This window comes from Phycodurus eques, chromosome 7, assembly GCF_024500275.1.
Source record: "Phycodurus eques isolate BA_2022a chromosome 7, UOR_Pequ_1.1, whole genome shotgun sequence".
Taxonomy (NCBI): Eukaryota; Metazoa; Chordata; class Actinopteri; order Syngnathiformes; family Syngnathidae; genus Phycodurus; species Phycodurus eques.
In genome coordinates this window covers 15,754,533-15,777,825 of record NC_084531.1, presented here as the reverse complement: position 1 = coordinate 15,777,825, position 23,293 = coordinate 15,754,533, and the positions used below count along the sequence as shown (strand labels likewise).

The 23,293-nt window shown below is 42.4% G+C and overlaps 1 protein-coding gene and 1 pseudogene across 1 annotated transcript in view; one reads left to right on the top strand and one right to left on the bottom strand.

Annotated features, from left to right (window-relative positions):
• arhgap32a (Rho GTPase activating protein 32a) overlaps positions 1-22,834 on the bottom strand; it is a 33,283-nt gene extending 10,449 nt beyond the window's left edge. The window contains 13 exon segments of the mRNA XM_061682130.1: positions 787-889; positions 1,379-1,543; positions 1,665-1,746; positions 2,507-2,584; positions 2,852-2,974; positions 3,174-3,266; positions 4,512-4,649; positions 4,717-4,803; positions 10,592-10,676; positions 10,835-10,917; positions 11,931-12,027; positions 14,999-15,116; positions 22,827-22,834. Of these exon segments, the coding sequence (XP_061538114.1) occupies positions 787-889; positions 1,379-1,543; positions 1,665-1,746; positions 2,507-2,584; positions 2,852-2,974; positions 3,174-3,266; positions 4,512-4,649; positions 4,717-4,803; positions 10,592-10,676; positions 10,835-10,917; positions 11,931-12,027; positions 14,999-15,087 (1,223 nt within the window). The 5' untranslated portion in view covers positions 15,088-15,116; positions 22,827-22,834.
• On the top strand, positions 17,797-17,915 carry LOC133405623 (5S ribosomal RNA; annotated as a pseudogene).
• Positions 22,835-23,293: the final 459 nt, after the last annotated feature.

The following is a 23,293-nucleotide window of genomic DNA, read 5'->3' as shown; positions in this document are numbered from 1 at the left end:
ATATCGTTGCAAGTTTATTCTCATTCCTTACAACTTCAATCTTATACATGGAAGAGGTTATTCTAGCACACTCTATTATGACTTGATTATCAGAATCAGAATGCCTTTATTGTCATTGCAGTAAATCCGAAATTGGAACCCCGCTCCAGTAATGTGCTTCTTCCACACATCAATAATCTAAAAACACAGTAACATCAATAACCACACTCCTCATATAAAACTGTTGCAATAATTTATGGGAATAAATAATAGTGTTCTGCATTGATAAAGGTTCTTCAGTATTATGATATCATTACCAGTTTATTCTTGTAACATGATGCGCTCAAACAAGTATTCATTGCGCGAATGAAAGGAGCTACTAAGAGGAGCTGCGCACAAAAACTTTATTCTTGAAATATTGAGAGTTTGTTTTTCTAAAGACAAAGGAGATCAAATCCTTTGTCATTGTGAACACTGTCAACAACATTCATCAGTGAAATGCAGTTTCGCAGCTCTCCAAGGTAATTGCACAATTGTATTACTTTTCTTCTATTCAGTGTAGCCCTAATACTCCTTCATAGAGGGAGAGGAAAATTCTATTCAAACACATACGATTATTCTTTCGAAATTATTTAAGTCGACCTTGTTCTCTTCTGTCGCTCGTTTTAATTTCCAGCATTTTTCAGCACTTTGTTAAACATGTAAGCACTTTTCAAACAACATTTAAATTCAAGCATTTTCAAGAAGCTCAAGCACAAGTTAAGAGATTTTTGATGATACAAATTTATATTTCAGTAACAAACCAACCTGAGTTTCTGGATGTTGGAGGAGATTCCAGACAACCTGTAGATTCCATCCACCACGCCGTGCTTCTCGATGAACTCGGCACAGCTTTTCACAACCTGAGGGACTGCAGGTGAAGACCAAAATGAGCTATTTGAACTCATCATTAACTCAATATGATTGCGATTTGTTTTGTTACAGGCGAGCTGCTCACCACCTGCGGGGATGTGCAACACAGTGTGAGTCACCATGAGCTATAATGTTCAATGCAGTGCGATTATGGTAAATGGATTGAACATGGTTGGTGATATTAAGCCTTTTTCTCCCCCCCTCACTTTCAATAAATCCCTTGAGAGGATTAAAAACAGACAGCAAATTGATCCGACTGCCACGTGCGGGGTAATGCTGCTACTCTCGTTTTTTGATCTAAATTTATTGTTGAGATTTACAGTGGCAAGCATGTATTGTTTTTGGGTGAGGTTTTTTTATTTTCTCTCTTTTATTTTTAATTCTTGCACACCTAATGCATTTTTATACCAAGACCTATTCCTTGCACTGAGATTGTGTTGCACACATTGCTAGCAATAAACCCGATTCAGGTTTTGCATCATTTCACCTTTATGCAGTTCACCTTCGTGTTCCGAGCTGTGGAGGTGTTCGCCCAGGTCGCAGCCAAACACTCGCTCCCTGAGTATGCCGCGCTGGCGAAGCTTCTGGGGTGGCGGCCGTGACTTCATGAAGGACCTCAGGAAGGTAACCAGCTTGCCGTGCTTCTTACATACTGATAATCACAACAAATTTAAAAAACAAACAAACAAAAAAACACTTGAATGCAATCTGTCTCACATCCCAGGAGAAAGTTGTAAATCATTTATGCAGTAAAGTGAAAGGCAGTGGTGTACCTGGTTTGGGAACTGAGCTTTGAACACTAGGAGGGAGCTTGTCGTTTATCAGTTCGACACAGTCGCTTGGGAAGAAACCAACCTGAGAAGCGATAAAAACATTCATATACTTGTACCTTTCAAGGAGAGGCTAGCTGTCAGGCAGTCATGGCGGGCAAGGGGTGGGGGAGGATCAAGTGAAATAGGTCAGCGAGCATGAGGGAAAGGAGGTGCTGCGGGGCAGAAAATGTCTAAATGCCACTGCAGCCAGCATCTTTATGGCTCAGTCAGCAGGTATCATGTGAATATTTCTCTTGAAAATACTGCTTCCACCATTTGGGGATGGAAGCAATTAACCTCTTAGACAAACATGATTGACATCTGAAGAGGTGTTACAACTTGCGGTGTGATGTTTCATCGTAACCATACATATCTTCTGTTCAAAACATGGTCAAGATAAATGGATAAATGTTAATGACCACTAATTTAGATACAAAATATGGATGTGCCCGTACGTGTGTTCACACAAATGATTGACATCTCTTCAGTCTCTGATAGCCTGTTCCTGTCATGACAAGTTTTAAAATAATTAGAATTCGAGACATTAGATGAGGCCAATGAGGGATGAGTTTTCTAAAGATAATTCTAATAATATTCTACTGTCAGGTCATATAGAATTATTTTTTTAACTACAAACCCGACCTTTAAAGGGCTTCCGTGTGTGTGTGTCGTCATTTTATAGCTTTCCATCGCTAATATTAAGTGCAAATAATAAAAACACCATTTTTCGCTCACTCAAAAAACTGTAATGTAAGGGTAATATAAATAATACCACCAAAAAAAAAAAACACGAAGCTGTTCACCTGAAAGCCATGTTTTCCTCTCCACCAGCCCGTGTCCTCTTTGGGAGGCATGTCGATGACCGATACAATGTCCCCTACCTAACACCAGAACATATGATTACACTCTCATTACTATCCCTGTAGTCTACTCATCTGAATAATAATTTTTTTTTTAAATAATCAAAAACCTGAACTCACAGTGGGAATTTTACCTAAAACCTTGGGTAAAATATGGTCCAAACCTCAAACAAAAATCCACAACTTGAAGCTGATCTTGTCTCCAAGTCTGTTTTACTTGAGTGTCTTTAGTATTTACTATATTTCTTTATAGATCACAGATCATATGTCATATCTGAGAAGTGTTACCTCAAAGGTCAACTCATCGGTGGCCTGTGCTGTGTAGCGTTTGGTGACATGGGCAGCGGCGATGGCGGGGACGTTGATGGACGCCTCCTCGGACACCAGCAGATGGTTCCCCTTGTTGTCGATCTACAAAACACAACACAGTCCACAGTCTTCCTTTCACATTAGACAAAATTAGATGAGATGATTAGACATGGACAATTTGATTCAAAACCTGTTGACACACTTCATATTTCAAATATCTTTTCGATAAAGACTTCTACTAGACTACTTTATAGACAAAAAAAAAAAATGTGAAGAAAAACTTAACAATAAGCTTTACTACCTCCATCCATGTGAGAACTGGACCACAGTTGATCTTGTTGTCAGCAATGACGGAGAAGCGGGACAAGTAGGTGGCCAACATCTTGGGTATTGACTGAAGAGAAACACTATTAGTGTTAAGACCCACTTCAGGGAAACTCAGAATTAGAACCCCCTAATTTGAAGCAAAGCTAAAAAAATAAGATTTGTATCTGTACGTGAAAATGTGAAACACAAAGCGAAAGAAGCTCACCATGTGTGCGAGGAAGCACAACTGAGCATTCTGCGTGGATGCTGTAACTGCCCACAAACTTAAGCATAGTACGTGAACTGAAGCAATATTCGGCCAAATCTTCCTTGGAAACAGATTTGTTCGTGAAGCAACGTTGCTGCAAAGTTTTGTCTTTGGATATCCGTTGCTTCAAGGCTGACTCCACCCACATAGACACTAATTGTTAGCCTGTTTGCCTATGGTGTTTCCCATTGTATGCTCTAGCGGAGGCTATGGGTTTGTTTCGAATACTCGTGTTTTTCGCTTTGTTTGATGTATAGTTTGACAGCAAGCTTCAGCCAAACTCCTGCAAGTTGTGAAGGGAGTTGACTCACCTGCCACCATACAGCGCTTGTATCCCACGTTTGTGCTCACAAGTCAAAGCAAAAAAAATCGGCTCGTATTTTTAAAACAAACCTCGGGACAGTCGTATCTCGAGGCAGAGGGTGGATAATAGGATACAAATAAAAAATGAAGATGAATATTATGGAGACCTGGGCAGAAAAATATATATGATTGCACTAAATTGTAGGGTAACCAAAAATCTCAGTCAACTGGAAAGCTAATTGTGGTCAAAGACATTATCTTCCCATAGCACAAGATCATCAATGCTATGCGGCCACGTGGTTTTTAGCAAGTGGGACAACGCTCAGTAGGTGCTGTTGTTTTGGTTTGCAATGGAGTTCAAACAGGCACAGCAGTAAACTCTTAAATGTCTGCGTGAACAACAGTACCTATAAACTGAGGCAATTAGTTACTACTTCTGATAGAGAAAGGGAGGCATGTATTTCTCTAAAGTGGATGACGCACTGTCCACTAACGAGGGCACGGCATCTATTTGAGAGCGGGCATTATTTGGGGAAATACAATTTTGATGGACTCTATCTGACAGGTGTTCCTTTAACCATATGTTTATTATTGTGGGTGTAGTTTGTACTGGTGTAGAACTGCATTGCGTCAAACAATAAATATGGAATAAAAGGCACAATTTCTTATGCATGTCTTGTCTGAGGTCTCACTGGATTGTTCAGTTGTACGTTCATAAGAAGATTGATGTGAGAGGTGAGAGAAACAGTAGATGCACAGCACCTTGGCCGTGTCCTTCACTGGGTCGTACTTGGGCAGCTCGGTGAGTTGCGAGTAGCGGCGGTCATAGATGCACAAGTGCAGATGTTTGTCCAGAACACGGAAGTCCTCGTAGGATCTCTTCACCAGCCAGTTTCGAGCCTGGGTGAGGGGGAAAGTGTTGAAAAACCTCTTGATGTGAGGGGTTACATTGATGAACCAAGAGTACCTGGCAGCTGATCTGGACCAGAAAGAGCAGTTCTTTGGAGTCCTGGGGCCCCTTTGGTCCTTCACTCTGCCCTTCTGCAAATGCCAACTAATGAAGAAGCAGATGGAAAATAGGGGTTCAATACTAGAACTCACGTTCTAAATAATTGACATCCTGTGTGGATGTGGCCTGGAAGTAAGAAACAAATCCAACTTCATTACTACATTTATTACTAAAACCACTTTCACACTTTGGAAATTAGTAAAACTCAACTAGGAAAGAAATAATAAGATAAAGTCCGTTTTAACTCGGCTCGTATCATTGGCATGTCATTATTAAGGATCAGATTCATTCTCTAGTAATCAATCTCGTACTCTGAAACACATAATTCATTCCATAAGCTGCAAAAATATGAGCTCTTTGGGTCGGCTGCATTTCAGCATCTTTTTCAACCTGCTCAAACCAACTGTCCTCTTTAGCGATGCTCTGTGTGGACCCCCAAAAAAAAAACAACAACAAAAAAAAACTGTTTGGGCATTGGCAGATGTGGAAGCAACGAGTCGAGGGAGCTTCTGGTTATTTATAACAGTTTGAAGCACATTGAGAAGGGCTGTTACACAACACGCGGCGACCCAGTTTACTGCTACGAGGTGGTGAAAAGGACCAGACTGAATGAGACATGGATTGTCTGCTAAAAATCAAAGAACAACTATTTAGTTATTCTTATTAAGCACCAACAGACGGAGCTCGGAACGAGGATGATGAGAAACTGGATTAGACATTTTATCAACAGCAGAGAATTCAAACTCCGTTTTAAATAATAGAATAGCATAAAGGTCAGACTTGCATTGAGAACAGCACCACCCCCACCCAAGGCCAATTTTAATTTGGTAACAAACTAATTAATATGCGTGTAATAATATCCGTGAAAATAGTCATCTCTTGCAATATGATCAAAATATTACAAAATCCATACAAACATTGGATGGTTTAAGCATTGGTTTTGCATTTTAATTAAGTACAAACCCCAATTCCAATGAAGTTAAAATAAATAAATAAATATTGGTTGTCAGATAAATAAAAAACAGAACACTATGGTTTGCAAGTTGTAGCTTAGTTGTAATAGCCAGCAGTCTTGTCTCCCATTGAAAGTGTTTGGCGCGTTATGAAGCGCAAAATACGACAGAGACCCCAGACTGTTGAGCAACTAAGTTGTACATCAAGCGAGAATGGGAAAGAATTCCCCCTGCAAAGCTTCAACAATTACTCTCCTCAGTTCCCAAATGTTCATTGAGTGTTGTTAAAAGGAAAAGTGATGTAACACAGTGGTAAATATGCCCCTGTCCCAGCTTTTTTGGAATGTGTTGCAGGCATCAAATTCAAAATGAGTGAATTTTTGCAAAGAAATACAAATAGATAAATAAATAAATACATAAAAGTTTAGCAGTTTGAACATTAAATGTCTTTGTAGTGTATTCAGTTGAATATAGGTTGAAAAGGATTTGCAAATCAGTGTATTCTGTTTTTATTTAGTACATTATACACAATGTCCCAACTTCATTTGTAAATGTTGCTTACTCCTTCCAACAAAACCCTCACACAAAACACTTTGAACCCTCCTTGGCAGTGGAAACTTGGTTGTGCATGCCAACAAAACCTCTACTGTGATGTAAATTCTATTATTTAATGCACCCATTCAACCGAAATGCACCATAATTGAAGGGAGTCTTCCATTGACAAAAATCCATCACGCCACAAAGCTTCAAAGATATGAGTCGAGTAATCGCGCTAACATACAAATTAGTGCAGGTGATGATGTTTTAATATTGTCATTATGGCCAGTTGTATTTTATGGGCAATACTTCAAACTACCAATCAGCTCTCCTTGTTGAAGGTAACCAGAAAAAGGCACAAACCTTTACAGGGCGCCAAATTGTACACCTTCAAAGTTTCTTTAAGATTCATACATTCTAATCAAATTGTAAATGCCAGAAAAGTAAGAAAAAGTATTGCTTAGTCGGCAAATCTATCCAGATCTGAACTAAAAATATACTCTGGGTTTATGGCTCCACAAAATGAAAATTTGTGAAAATCGTTGAAGCAGTTGTGTGTACAGTAATCCTGCTAGCCAACTAACAGTGATGAAGAAAAAAACAACAACAACCTTATGAGCAGTTAATTACGACGGACCTCCGCCAAGATTGAAAAATGTGGAATTGAATCAGTACCAAAACTGTCCACCTATAATTACACACTATTTTGTCATCAAAACTCATGCATACCACCAATATAACATAAAAGAATGAATAACAAATCCTTGATTTGCACATTTAGCAGTATCGGCACCAAAATGTGTCATTCTTTGTTGCCCCGGGATCAGATCCATGCATTATTCACAGGGAAAATCAGGACAGTGCTGCAAAATTCAAATCAGTTCGATTGCTTTTTTTGTGTAATCCTGCAAACAAAAAAGTAAACGGAGATGCAAAAACAAAGTCCTTGGCGACAGTTACAATCAAAGTTTTCATTAAAGCTATGCATGAGCATTAGCACAAAGGCTAGCACACATGCACGTTACCTGCCTCGAATGCTGGAGGAAGTAGCTCTTGCTTTTATTCCACGACTTCCCAGAAGTTCCACACCAAAGCAAAATGTTATCTTATAGGATTTAATTCATGAAATGATGTTCCTCACCGTCTGGATTGTAGCGCCTATACTCACATTCAAACATCAATATGAGACGAGGATGCTCCCCACTGTCTCACCCCTTTTCAGACTCCCCTCCTCCCTGTCCTGTGTGCTGCCTCCAACATCCCCCCTCCTCCATCCCGCTCCTCCCCGCCTCCCCCTTCTTTCTCTCGCCACAAAAGGCGGCTTGGCAGCGAACACGGGTCCTCCTCGTCTCGAGCAGAGCCACAAAGACTTGGACATGACCGAAGCCGTGAAAGCATCACTGGCGGTGCGGTTCGGTGTTGCGCTGACTATTGGATATGATGGGGGAAGGACTCAGGAGGTGTGCGTCCTCGCTGCCCTTGTGCGGTTCTGTGAGACCTGATCCTTCCACACCCTCCTCCATGCCGTAGTCTGACATCCCAGCATTTTTTGCAATGTTGGGTTTGTACTACACACTGCACCACTGAGAGTATGTTAAAAGCTCACCTGCCTTTCCTCCACCATTAGGAGTATTTTTTTATTTTTTTTTTTTTTTTTTGCAGCTTGTGATTTGCCGGGGTCCATTAGCGGCATTCATCCCAGAGTTGCTTCATGACCGCATACAGCTGCTGCCCTCTGCAGGCAAAGAACCTGAAGTCCAGGGAAGACACTTGACTCAACAGCCACTTCCGCTTCACTGCGTCTGAACTGAACAACCCCGGCCCCTCTCCCGCCCACCCACACACAAGACACAGGTGACTCCAATTATCCCAAGACTGCGAGGGACCGCGTAAACTCGCCTTGACTGACATCTCCCCGACTCTCCTATTAGCTCTGACGCACTTGCTAAGGAGGGACAAATTGCACATCTGGGGTCCTTAATACACAGTTGGGTGGTTTCGCTTAGACTGGATTTACACACAGTTCAGCCCGGCACAGTGTTTGCGTAACTGTCCTTCAAATGCAGATCTCCACCCCCGATCTGGGCCACTGCCTGAAGAGCTAACCATGCTAGTATGTGAGGAAAGAGCAGCGCTTTGAGGTGAATGCTAATATCAACGTCAAAGAAATGCAACATTAGCATGCAAATGGGGTGATATACCATCGTGGAATTTTAATATAGGTCAGCCCTGGGGTTTAGCTAAGACTCTTTTCGAAAGCTATTAGGTCAGGAAGTTTTGGCTAATTTAGCAATTTGTCTCGAAAATGCCTGACCAAAAGCACAAAACTAAAACCACATAAACACAAATGTACTTGCATTTTATTGGGGTACACACATACCGACAATCGGGCAAAATTTGAGCATTTTCCCCACTTCTGATCAAAGTTATTAGCAACGGGCCGAATATCCCATGTCTCTGAAAGATTATCCTAAACGGGGTGATATACCATAGTGGAATTTTAATTTAGAATGTTTTATTTTTTTTTAAAGCATCGGCATTACCAGATTACTGGTAACCTTTCGTTGCTCAGTGACTCTCCATACTGTGATTTTATGTTTTTACGTCTCAATGGCTGTTTTCTGTCAAATGGCTGTTTGTTGTTGTACTAGAGCGGCTACAACTACCGGAGACAAATTCCTTGTGTGTTTTGACGTACAAATAAAGATCATTCTGATTGTGATTAGTGTAAGGTGTGTTAAGAGTGATTTTCACTCCCTGATCTGCTTCAAAAAAAAATAAAAACAATCTTGAGTACAGGCTTTACACGATCAGGATTTCTGGGGCCGACCACCAAGTTTAAAAAAACGATAACCGCTGATCACTGATCCGATCACAAGATGGACCAATGTGTATGTATTGTTATGTGTGTGTATTTATTCATTTACTGTATATACTTGTGTACTGTATACTGAGTATCTTCAAAAGTATTCTCTAGTCAGGTCATGTATTCTAATCAGTCTGGTCAAACCAACATTACATGACAGAAAAAATGGGTGCTAACTTACTGTAATTAAAGTACTTTATTGTAATTAAATTACTTCACACACACCAGAATTTAGCATGAGTCGACAGAACGCCGGCATGTTTACTTACAATCGTTAGTGCTAGCACTAGCTTGCTAGGGTACATAACGTTTTGTTGCCTGCTGGCGAGCGGTATCGTATTAAAGGTAGGTGAACACACCTAAAGCTATCCTTGAATTAAGATCCTCTCCCGAGCATCGGTGACCACCAGCACACATTTTTCCCCATTTTGTTCTTATAATACACACGGCACGATCCATTGTTGTCGTCGCCGCCATGGTAATGAGTGTATCCGCTCGCATTTGAGTTGACAAGCTAAAACCCTGTGATCGGAAAAGACGGGATGCGGTGGCATCGGAATCCAAGATTTGATTGCAGTATTCTGACATAGTGCAATTGTGAAATACCAAATTTGTTTTGTAGTCTGATCCAGGCATTACGTGTTGTCTGTTTCAGACATGTTGTCTGTCCCACACTGCCAACGTTTTTTTTTTAAATAACTTTATTGGTTGTCAGATATTTACAGTACTACGTCAAAAGACATGCAACAAGGCTAAAAATAAACTACCTTGGGATGGAGGAGCTCCCACACCCGCCAACCCGACTGACTTCAGGCTCCTGACGTCTTTTACTAGGCTGTTGTTACTAACACAAGAATGTAGTACAGTGTTGTTGTGTGACTTTTGGCCTTATTACATCTCATAAAACCAGTTCTTTAAATGATCTTTTATTATATTCTATTTATACAGTGGAACCCCGCTATACATGGGGGATAAGGACCAAGTTGGATAGTCACGTCCATTATAATTGGATTGGGGGGGGGGGAAGAAAATAGAAACAAAAGGCTTTTTTTTAAACCCCAAGAATTCTTGAATAAGCAAGGATATACCGCCAATAAATGTTTTTGTGGTTGTTCCCCCTGCCAAAAAAAAGAATAGTTGAGCTATGCTATTTGCATAAATACCTAAACTTTATTTGAATCTCCCAGCAGCCACACTCATTGATGCCGACATATAAACTCGTAAGATGATTCCATGGTGTTAATTGTCAAACTAATAGGCGAGATCACAGTTTTAAAGCAGTTGAGGGAGCTGGATTAAGAGATTACACACTGGTAGGAGTGGGACCAAAAATAAGAGTGAAATAGTGCAAAGATGTCATTTATGGGCCTGCGAGATCCCAAAAAAAGTAGTTGTATGTACTGTATGGAAAATACAAACAAGGACATGGATCTTTTATATTCAGAAGTAGGTTTTTTTTTAGGGTGGGGGGACTTACCTCAACTTTTCCAAAGTCAGCATTCTCGTAGTGGAAGTGGGCGCACTCTGCCAGGCGGGGGAAGTGACCTCTGGGGAACGTCAGCCTACAAACACAAAGAACAACTGCACATCTCGGTATTCTGATGCTGTGATGAAGGGAAAAGCGAAACGGACGAAAAAACAAAGAACGGCAGGGGGCTGAACTCATCACACTGCCCTGGATAAGAGGCCTGGTTTGCAGCCCATAATAGCAGGGACCTACTTCTTCATGTTCTTGACCTTCATGCTCGCCGTGCTGACGCAGGAGCGCAGGAGGGGCTCGGCCGTGATGTCATCACTCTGTGCCTGGCAAACAAATTAAGCAAACGCGGACACCCGTTATGCTTGACACATAACGTTGACTATCGATAAATCATGCAGCAAATATACCCTATTTTGTGTCATTATGGGACATGAAGGCATACTTTTTATTACATCTGCCAAGCAAGAACTAAGAAACACAAAAACTACAAAAACATTTTCCACAAGATATGTTTTACTGCGGGAAGAGGAATTTATTTTGTGATTTTGCTGTTTGTTCACAATGGAACTGGTCCCCTGTCCTCAAATGCAAATTGCAGAGTCCAGCTTGTCTATTCCAAATGGCTTAAATCCTCCTCCATGAAGCAGCATACGACATCTACAAAACCTTCGGAAAGAAAAACTCGTAAAAGGATAACTATTCAGTCAAGATTCCCACCTCAGAAAAAAAAAATCATCTTACAATATCTCGTGTACTACACCGTTGTACCAGGAATTCATTGGCTGCTAACAGGCAAGACATATGTTTTTATGTTCGAAATCAAAGCCATCTACTGCCTCCTTCTTGTTAGAGCAAACACCGCTGATTGCAGAAACGGCTGCTGCGCACAACACGGTCCGACGTACAGGTACTTGCATAAACACCTCTTTTGTGAACAGTTCAATGTTGGGAGGGTTAGCGTTTGAAAAATAAAATGCATTGAGCTCGTCTCATAATCGCAACGCAATCCACAAAGAGATGCAGACACGCCCGAGATTTGAGTACACATTTGTCTGTTTTCCCTTCCAGCGTTACAATTTCAGAATATTGACATAAAAATCACTTCGTTAAGAGACTATATAAAACACTGACATCACCTTTCATGATAAACAACAAAGCGCTTCTTTCATGAAAGAGGACACTTTCATTTGACATCATCTCAGTGGCCCACTTGCAGATGTACACCTGTTCACACATTTGATTAATGACTCTCACGCTACATTCACGTGATGTTCGGTTCATCTTCGTCATCATCATGTTGTGAATCACAGGGATGTGTGTGTGTGTGTGTGTCTACCTGTATCTCCAGTGGTTGTCTCTCGTCTGTAGCACTCCTGCTGGCAGCTTGAGGTAAGACATCGTCTTTTTTCAACTGACTGAATGGTGCCACGCTTCTGCAGGAAAACAAAATGGAGATGAAGGATTTAGAGAGAAAGCAGTCTCTTAATGAGTCCCCTTGAAAGGGACATTTCAATTGATATTGTGTTTTCATTAGGTTTTGTTAGTTAGCAAGCACAATTAGCTACAGAACTACTGAAACTGGTTTCCACTAAGGAGGGGTGAGTGGGCCAAAGAAGAATGTTCACTTTTAGATATCATTTTTGGCATTTTCCCGACATTTCTCAGTCAAGTGAAATGCAGTGGGTATCAGTGGTGCTGACCCAAATCAAGGCTGGTTGGCTGGGCTTTGTGGAACTCTGTGCTCTCGTTTATGCCTGGATCATTCTAAAAGAAAAAATTGGTGTTTCACGATTTTACTTTGTCAGACTATATGCAACCGGATACAACCGTTACCATGGCGAAAGCAAGTTCTTGTCAAACAATGGATCCCCGCGGCAATATTGGTTAAAAAAAAAAGCAAAAAGAGGAAAACTGGGTGCTCGGGATAGGACGTTTTGGGCTGTCCATTCAAGGATTGCTTGAGGTATGTTCACATACTTTTAAAACGATACTGCTCGCAAGCAAGCAACAGAATGTTATACAGCCTAGCAAGCTAGCACTAACGTTTGTACGTAAACATCCCGGCATGCTGTCAAATCATGCTCTGAAGCTTCAGCAAACATTGGTTTGTGCGCGAGAATAAATATTGACAACGGCGACCAAGTATGTTGACAACAGCAAGCACGGGAGGCAATCCGCCGGTCACAATACGCAGTCCTATTGGTTGGCATCAAGGTGCGCTGTCGGAGAGTTGTCGTTGATATGTCATTCTACATGAACGATATCCCCCCCCAAACATCTAACATGCTAGACCTTTCATTTTACCTGACAAATCGTTGGTTGTGGATTATGACACACTACAAGTTTTGTAGACAAAGTATGTCAGGCCCGTTCTGGAAACTCGCCCGTGATAGCTAATCGGGCCAATATCGGGGCTAAAATCCTATAGTCTGATCTAGGCATTAGATAACATTGGTCAACAACAAATTTATTGTTGCTTTTTAGCTGATTTAGAACAATTTTGATGTCCATCCATCCATCCATTTTCTGAGCCGCTTCTCCTCACTAGGGTCGCGGGCGTGCTGGAGCCTATCCCAGCTGTCATCGGGCAGGAGGCGGGGTACACCTTGAACTGGTTGCCAGCCAATCGCAGGGCACATACAAACACACAACCATTCGCACTCACAGTCACAGTCACACCTACGGGCAATTTAGAGTCTCCAATTTATGCATGTTTTTGGGATGTGGGAGGAAACCGGGGTGCCCGGAGCAAACCCACGCAGGCACGGGGAGAACATGCAAACTCCACACAGTCGGGGCCGGGGATTGAACCCGGGTCCTCAGAACTGTGAGGCTGACGCTCTAACCAGTCGGCCACCGTGCCGCCACAATTTTAATGTGCTGAATTCAAATATATTGGTTTTGCTCAATCAGGTCAACTTTCTCAATGGCCACATGTTTTTGTTTACATGTATAGGTATTTTTGCTTCAGAGGTTCATATAAACGGAGTGAATTTTTCATGAATTTTCATGAATTCTGAACAATGACGACATAACATTCAATTTACAGGTGCTTACTTCGCTCAATGTCTACTATTCAATTTACAGTAAGCAAAGTTTGTAACATTTGATGAATAAACTTAGCAACTTGGCATAGAAATCTGACCTAGAGAAACAAATGTCATTTTGGACTTCAACAATGCAAAATTCTCTTAAATCATTTTTTTAAAAAACTGTCAACTTACAAAAAAAATTTGTAACACAATGTTATCAAACTTGTCTTTTTCGTCTCAATAGAATGTGTACTATGAATAGTTTAGCTTTCTAGCGACAACCTATTGCAGCGCACCCTCTGACAACTGTATAATACTGTTTTCTATGTGTTTAATCTGTTTATTAATTGACAAAGCACGTGTAAATCATGAGCCCGAAGCCATATTTCCTCAAATTATGGTCGCCGCTCTGATGGACACTATACCTCAGCTGATCGACTTGAAAAAACGGCACACTTCAAATGGACTCCTCAGTGAACACACTATAGTAAGTCCTTGACGTGGATGACTTTGAAGCTACACGGACAAGAAGATAAAACAACATTTTTTTGCAAGGATATTTAAGTATTTTTTATCGATATAGTGACAGTAAGTTAAAAATGACACGGACAATTACGCTATTAGGCGGGCAAAATTGTCCAAAGGGGCTAATGCGAGTATGAATGATTGCTCGTCTATATGTGCCCAGCAATTGACTGGCGACCAGCCTCGGGTGTACCCTGCCTCTCGCCCAGAGTCAGCTGGGAGAGGCTTCAGGTCACCCACTACCCTAATGAGGATAATTGCTATAGAAGATGGATTGTTACTAATAGTTTTTGGGTTTCTTCCACCTGATAGAACTGCAATCCTTACACGTGCAGCAGAGGGGGCGGGTGAGTCGACAAAGTGTGCCACACTCAAATCATGACACTGCACAAGAACGACCCAGTCATTCGACATGTGACTGATAAGATTCTAATAACATAGCCAGTAAGACACGACAAAGCAGAGAGGAAATGCAGCCTTTCTGTGGCTTTTGTGCGCCGAGCAGAGTGAAGCTCACCTATTCAGGCCACCATAAAGATAGCCGACCACGAGTCGAGCGCATTACAAAAGCCTGACTCCAAATGTGACTCACTGTCTTCGGGGGGAGTCATCTTTTCTGAGCAACAAAAAGACTTAACAAGAGGGACGGGCCATGCCGTTGTCATACTTATTCAGGGTGATGAGCTCAGTGACATGAGAAGTACACATTACATTACTCATTGCAACGTGCAGTCACACTGCTTGTGGCCACAGAAATGGCTGTGCATGCATAAAGAGTCCATACATTTCTCTTGGTGCTGCCTATATATGACTTGTTGTGAGTGCAGAAAAGAAGAGACGGTCTCACCCCTCAAGGACGTGACTACTTCCTGGCTCCCCCCGGGGCCGTGAGGCGGCATTCTCAATCACCGCGGCAACCACGCAGCCAGCCTCCATGATGCCGTCGTTCTGCAAGCGCACGCTGCCTGAAACGTGAGGGGCGAGGAACGGGAGAGATACAGAGAACGCGAGAGAGAGAGAGAGAGAGAGAGAGAGAGAGAGAAAAGAGAAAAAAAAGAGAAAAAGAGAAGGGTTGTGTTAAGGCAGGTGCGAGCGGGAATAAGGGAGGTTTTTCAGAGTTTGCCAGAGCGAACCCACTCGAGGCTGCGGCGCGCGCTCGCCTGCTCTCCAGGCGAGAAGGCTCGGACCGTCATGTGTGATGATGTCATGCTACAATGCTGCCAGCTGACACGGTGACGATGCACGTTGGGCTGCACAGTCAGGGGGAGGGGTCTACTTGCTGAAGGGAATGGGCTATGTACGTTGGCTAGCCAACCAGTTGTAGTATTTGAAGCATTTGCTGGTTAATTGATTACTTCTACAGTACTGTGCACTAATCCACTGCTCGTATTTTATTTACAAAGTTTGATGGCCTTTGCGACCCAGGAAGTAGCCAGTGCTAACTGACAGGTATCAACACTTTGGGTTTGGCAGAGGTCTGCGCTCTACTGAGTGAGATCCTAATCTCTCTACAGGCATTATCAGTGTTGGGAAAGTTCATTTTCTATGCGAACTAGTTCAAAGTTCAATTCACCGTTCCAAAAATGAACTCGTTGAGTTCACAGTTCATAATTCAACATTTTAAACTAAGTTCACTGTTCCAAAAATGAACAAGGTCATCGTATTTTTTTTTCACGATGTTGCTGACAGGCTTATTATTACCATCAAAATCCTGACATTTCATTTTTTCCACTGTTGCCACCCATTCAGTCCACACGAGTAACCAGCTGCAGGTTTCACCCTACAATCTCAAAAACACAAGAAAAAAACTTGTGGCAGGAATAGTCATTTTTTTAAAATGAGTAATTAACAAAAACAGGACTTTTGCCCTAAATGTGCAAACAAAAATACGCAAGACAGTATGACAGGAACAATGGTGAAAGGACAATAATAACTTTGCATTCCTAGCAGCTCTAATTTAAATATGAAAGGTGGTCGCCAAATACTACGTTCATCCCCGACATATGAAGGCTTGTATACAGTGTGTCCAGAAGGGTCCAGCTGGCACTTTTGAATGAAAATGAACTTTTGTTCAAAAACCGTTCTGTCGCCAGAATGAGCTCGTTCGCAATAACGTTCATCAGGCAGAAATGAACTAAGTTCAGTTCACTGTTCGCTGAAAATGTGAACTACTTTATGAACATTCGTTCATTGAACTCGTTTAGGTACAACACTGGTCATTTTACTGTATGTGCACTGGTAGTTTAGCTGGGATAGGCTCCAGCACGCCCGAGACCCTAGTGAGGAGAAGCGACTCAGAAAATGGATGGCTGGATGGATGCATGTATTAGATCAGTGCATGCACACAGAGCAGAATATTTCTTTGAAAAACATGGATCATACTTCATGTTATGAGCATGGATAGTAGCAAATCGATGGTGCGCATTAAACCTAGGTAAAAGGGTTTCCCTGATTTTTTTGAGTCAAATTTGGGGGTATAATACGCGCCCCCAAATTTGACTTGAGACCGTGTTGTACACGATATACGGCAGTGGCAACGGTGTATTGAACTACTGTAGCCCTTAGTATGTGATACTAAAAGTCTTTTTCTGGAGCTATTAGATGACTGATTTACTCCCTCCATGATTACTACGCCTCTTTTCGTGTACTGTAAACAAACAGAGGGAATGCATTGACACAGTGAAACCAGACTCCCTAATGGTCCTCCATACAATCTTCTCATAACTAGCTTTGCAATGAGTGCTTGGCAACAAACAATGACCGTGGGCATGGGGGCACAAAAAGCACTAAGGGTCTATTACATTGAAACGATGAAGCAGTTTGAGGTCTTCACTAATCAACATTGAAACGTTGGGAGTGGACTCATCACTAGCGCACTTTCCCACCAGGAACGCTGCTGGCTGGCCTATAGCCTCACTGGTTGGCTGTTGACGAACTTCACAAAGCCTGATGACTCAACAGAATGCAAGCAGGCGGACAGGATCAGACTGCAATTCATTCTTTACTATCTCCTCTCCAACAAGCACTTTAAATACCTGACATGGAGTTGAATTTAAGGCCCAGCCCTCACCTTGTTCTTATCTTTGTTTATAATATCTATCGCTGGAATGAGAGCACATTCCTCATGTGAATTCCATGTCAGGAAAATGCAGCACACAAGTCTAATACTTGGCCTTGGAGGCTGTGGCATGAGTCCTCCAGGTTACATACATGAGGTTAACTGCTTAACTGGGCAAATAATTTAGTACACCAGTCAGGTCTAATGGGATCTAATTCTAGAGCTGAATCAAATATAACACTGTGATATCACTTTTTGATTGATATATTCATTTATCAATGTTTAGTATCGTGCTGTTCTCATGGAGTTGCAGTGGGTATAAAAAGTCAATAAACTCTGGCTCAAATGCAAGGGTTTGTTTTATATTTAAAAAATGAGGCCAAGATAATTCAGAACAAAACTTTTTTTTCCACCACCACGTATATACTTACGTATATATATATATATATACATACATATATATATATATATATATATATATATATATATATATATATCAGAAAAAAAGTGTCTTAACTGTAATTACATGTTCATAGACGCCATTGTTCACAAGAGGACAATTAGAATTCCTTGAACTAAACGTTAGGGCTTACGGCCATACTACCCTGAGAACGCCCGATCTCGTCCGATCTCGGAAGCTAAGCAGAGGCTGGCCTGCTTAGTCCTTGGATGGGAGACTGCCTGGGAATACCAGGTGCTGTAAGCTTTAAATGCGATTGGCTGGCAACCAGTTGAGGGTGTACCCCGCCTCCTGCCCTACGATAGCTGGGATAGGCTCCAGCACTCCCGTGACCCTTGTGAGGAGAAGCGGCTTGACAAATGGATGGATGGATGGATAAATATTCGATATACTGTAAATAAAATAGTAGATACCCTATATAAATATCCTAACAAAATCAGCCGCACCTAGCAAGGTACGTAGAATCTCTCATATGAACTAGAGTTGAGATTTACCCACATCTTAAATGAGTTCACTGCTAGTATTAAACATGGCCTTAGGTTACATGATCTTAAATGACGATTACCATTCTGACAAATGCTCACTCCACAATGTTGTGTGCGTTCATGGTTGTATTCCACTTTCACTTGACATAAATTGCCATACACTGGTAATACCGATTAATATAATTCCCAAAATCCTTTGCACAAATGAAGACCTCTCACCAGACACCCTGACTCCCCTTCAATAGATACCTTCCCCATCTTGAGTTGAGTAGATAAACATCACCAGATTTCTGTAAAAACGATAGTTTTGCAGCGCATGTTCTTTTATGTTTTCATTTCAACTTTAATTCTATTTGCAGCAATGTTAGCAATTGGCATTCGTGTCAATCGAAATCAAGCGGTTTTGTCTTTGTCAAGGGAGAATTTTGAATACAGCTCTTGTATTGGATTGTGCAAGGGTAACTAATGAAATGGCCATTCCAAAACAGACTGGACGCCGAGCTTCAGGTAGATCAATTGTTGACATAGTTAGACAAGAAAACATCACTGTCAAACAAAGCACACATTCTGTGAGACGTTACGAAGTATCTTCGGCAGCAGAGCACATACTACTGCAGTGTTCTGCCGGTCCATAAACTGCAATAAACAAGACAGTCTACCTGGAAGGAACCCTTTGAGGTACAAGCACTTAAAAGGCGTGTTTTTTTTAAAGCTGCACACACACAAAAAAGACATCTATCTGATGGCCTACATGGAAAAAAAGGAAAAAAATAGGACACGTCTACTTCATGTGGGCTGTTTATGGAACCTGCTTCAGCTGCTCCGGTCTTGACAGGACAAATGGCTGCCTACGTATTTTCTCTGGGTAAACATGAGAAGATGAGCCCGATTAGTCATGGATACTTCTCCCCATATTCCACCAAGAAAATGTAGTCAAATGCTCATCAGCAACACTGTATAGTTATGTAATTTGTGTAGGTGTCTACAACAGAGTAGTAGTAACAAAGTTGCTTTGGTGGGGTATTTTTAGTGTGGGACAGATTACAGTAAATCGTCATCCCGGGTGAGAAACGGGCGTATTGATTAAATAGTTGTGACTTTATTGTGCACAATTTAATCAGAGCGCACTTAATCGCCGTGCTCTCTGGCCCCAGTGTGACGGCGAGGAGATTGAGCCTCCGTGTGAGACGACATAAAGTTAATCTGTCAGATTTGGAGAAGATTACGTGATGGTACGACCCCCCCCCCCCCACCATAACTCTCCCCAACAAGTGCACTTTAAAAATGGCAGACAAGGACGAGGGGGGGCGAAGACGTCGCCTCAGGCAGATTGAGCGAGTCAAAAGGTTCCCGGGAGGCTTATTTCCCTCCTTTCGCCACCTCATCCTCGGTCTGAAGGAGTCGACGTGGACGGGAGGGGTTGCCACGGCAACCGGCGGCCTTTTCTCCAGAGCTGGCCTGCGTTGACTGCATTCCGCGGTGCAACAATGCACTCTCACTGAATTACTGTGAGCTTCTTATTCGCCGTACATCAACTACCGTCCCAGCGTACTCAATAGTGAGCACATTTAGCACCTTGTAAACTAGCATTTGACTGCATTTCCTGAATTGCCGAAGGAGAAAATGAACAAACCTTTAATTGGGATGGGAGCAGCTGTCTCTGAACGTTCGGAACACCTGCTTCATCTTTGGTGACGTCATCATGCTCGTCTTCTTTAAAAAGCAAACCGGTTGAGACCGAATCAAAAGCACGCAAGGTGGTTGCAGCAAAGTAGTCAACTCGGTTTTGCCTCAACTGCTGCATGAGACGATTAATCAACAATCAACTCCACCCACTCGACCAAATGCTGTCATCAAAATAACCCAAGGATCAAGAATTATAGAATTATTAATTTCCATCCCCTCTTATTTTGTCTGGCTGAAATTAGCCCGTTGAAGAGGCGCCCCCTGTCTTGTGCAAGTGAGCGACTGTACACCCTCCCCCACATACTGCTGAGCCAATGGACTTTTGTTACCACGACGACTGAGCCTTTCGACTTGCATGGCGTCTACCCAGAGTGTGTGTGTGTGTGTGTGTGAGGGGGGGCGGGGGGGGGGGACATTTTCACTTGTGTAGGCAGTGCTTCATACACTACACTGTGTGTATGTGGCACATGGACACATCACCTAACATCCACGCTATGGCACAAGTCTACCAGGCAGCATTACTCTGATGACTATAACGTCGGCATGGAAACGTGAGTTCAGAAACTTCAAAGATTGAGTCTCCCGAGCCAAATAATGTAATGATAACAATTGATTAATTGATACTTTTACCCATGGCTCAAAATCGCCCTCAACTCAGCATATCCTCAGTTGGCAGTTTTAAGCAACTTTTGGTGTTCATGAGTCACAATGGTACAGTCCACACTATAGAATCCTAATGGCATCCATACATTTCAGGAAGGAGCTACACAGATGGATACGATGTTTTGCTTGACCTTGGTTTGTGCTGCACTACAAGCTTGGTGATTATTTTTTCCTATATCAGAAGCCATTATCAGTTTTTAATAGTCTTCCAAGGGCAAAACTAAATATGACACAATGACCACACAAATGTGTTTTATTCTGTTCATATTTGAACATTTCTGGGTTAAAGAATTTGGGTGACTTTCGTAACAGTTCGACAGAGATTTTATTTGCTTTTTAGAATTGGACTGCGGGCCAGATCAAAGGCTCGCGAGGGCTTTAGTTGACTCACGGGATGGATGTTCCACAACCCTGCTCTACGGAGACTTTCTCGTTACAGCGGGTCCTTGGTTTACGACATTTGCAAGTTATGAACGCAATGAAGTACTTTGCACATTTGTGTAAGAATGCCCCCACCCATTTGCAAACTAAAACACAGACCATCACACTACTCAATTCAAGTCAAGTTTATTTGTATAGCCCTTAATCACAAAAGAGTCTCAAAGGGCTTCACAGGCCCGCAGTTGGCAATGATTGACAACATCGCCTAATCTAAACCCCCCCCAATCGGGCAAGGAAAAACTCAAAATCCCATTTGGGGGAAAAATAAACCTCGAGAACAGACCGCAGATGAGGGGGTTCCCCCTTCCAGGATGACCAGGCTGCAATGGATGTCGAATGGGCAACGTTTATCACATAGTCTGGTGCTGTACAATGTTCATTATGATGGCATAAGAGTCCATACTCACCAACTGAAACGGCTAATGGGAAAGTAGTAGTGTAAGTAGCAGTAGTAGTTTTAACGGGTTGCGAAGCGACAACATACATACACGCCCTTGCGTTTCTGTTGTATTTTTATTTTTTGAACAAAACATCTGTAAGTCAATTGGACTAAGTCTCGAAGAGACTCTTGACTACTTGACTTTGATTTAGGAACATTTGGACATACAAACAGACTGCCATATTAGCTCAGACTGCCATATTAGCTCTTTAGTTAGTTAGTCTGCTGCACCTAATTGATGCCACAGTTTGGTCACGCTTTTAAGCTACCTGATTGGTAGTCAAACTCAAGGCCTGGGGGCCAGATGGGGGCCAGATGCGGCCCGCCACATTATTTTGTGTGGCCCGCAAAAGCAAATCATGCTCGTCAACTTCCGTGATTTTTGCAAAAATCTGTACCCAAATTCCGAATTGTTATAATAATAAACAATAATGTTGAGATATTGCATTTTTCTGTTACCAAACCCTTCTTCTACAGTAACTTCAACAATAGTTGAACAAACCCTCAATTTGTTGTGTAATGGTAATAATATATGATTTGGTGATGAAACATTTATATGGTTTCACTGTTCTAACGGCCTTCTGAGGGAAATCATAACTACAATGCGGCCTGAGACAAAAATGAGTTTGACACCCCTGATCTACCTGTTCAGAACATTTGTTTCTGTTTTCACAAAAAAAAAAATATATATATATATATATATATATCCATCCATCCATCCATCCATCCATCCATTTTCAACACCGCTTATCCTGGTTAGGGTCGCTGGAGCCTATCCCAGCTGACTTCGGGCGAAAGGCAGACTACACCCTGAACTGGTCACCAGTCAGTCACAGGGCACATATAGACACGGACAACCATTCGCACTCACATTCACACAGTCACTGAGTGGGAACTGAACCCACGCTGCCTGCACCAAAGTCAGGCGAGTGTACCACTACACCATCAGTGACTATATATATATACACATATATACATATATACATATATATATATATATATATATATTTTTTTTTTTTTTTTTTTTTTTTAATGTGAAAGCGGGCTTGTTCCAGGGCCGTACCGAACCGAATCCAAGCATTTTTTTTTTTAACCGAAATAACGACTTACGCACAATTCCTGATGCAATCAGCCTTCTGGAACCTAACTTGTTCGTAAGAATAGGTTGCATCTGTACTGGAAAGCACCGCAGTGCCTGTTACAACGATCATGCATAATGTTGTAGACCCTTCGTATACGCACACATATGCAGTGACACGAACCGCAAAACAAAACAAAAGCACATTTCAAGTGATGTGCTGCATTATATTGCTTTGGGTGTCGACTGGTCGTTAGCAGTTAACTGTGTTAAGTTCTCTCCAGGTGGACTCTGACCTGCAGCAGCACCCACGCAACAGCTGTGTGGCCTCCCCACCCACCACTACCACCACCACCACCACTCACCTTGCTGCAGCTTGTGCATTACAGCGACATGTGTCTCGACTCTCTACAGTACACTGTACGTGTGTTCCATGATGTCATGGCGGAGGATGGGGACGGCTCCGAGCGTCCTCCTACCTGCTGCGGCCGGGAGTCCTCCGCTGATCTAAGCCGCCGAAGGGAGCAGCTCCTCGGCATCCGCCAGCATGATGTCGGCATGGCACTGCATCGACAGCCGGCTTACACGCGATACACAGACCGCTGAGGTTGACGTCCAAAGTTGTAATGAATACAACGATCAAACGAAAACCAAACGCAGAGGTGCTGCTTGCTACTTGACTGCTGCGGCTCCTCGCTTCCTCTCACTGTGTCTGACTGCACTCGAGCTCGGGAGCGCGCACCACACCGCCTCCGTGCCCGCGCCTCGGATGGACGGCGTCCGCGCGGGTGGTGTTTCCCACGCCGAGCTGCTGCCAAGGAGCCGGGCAGTG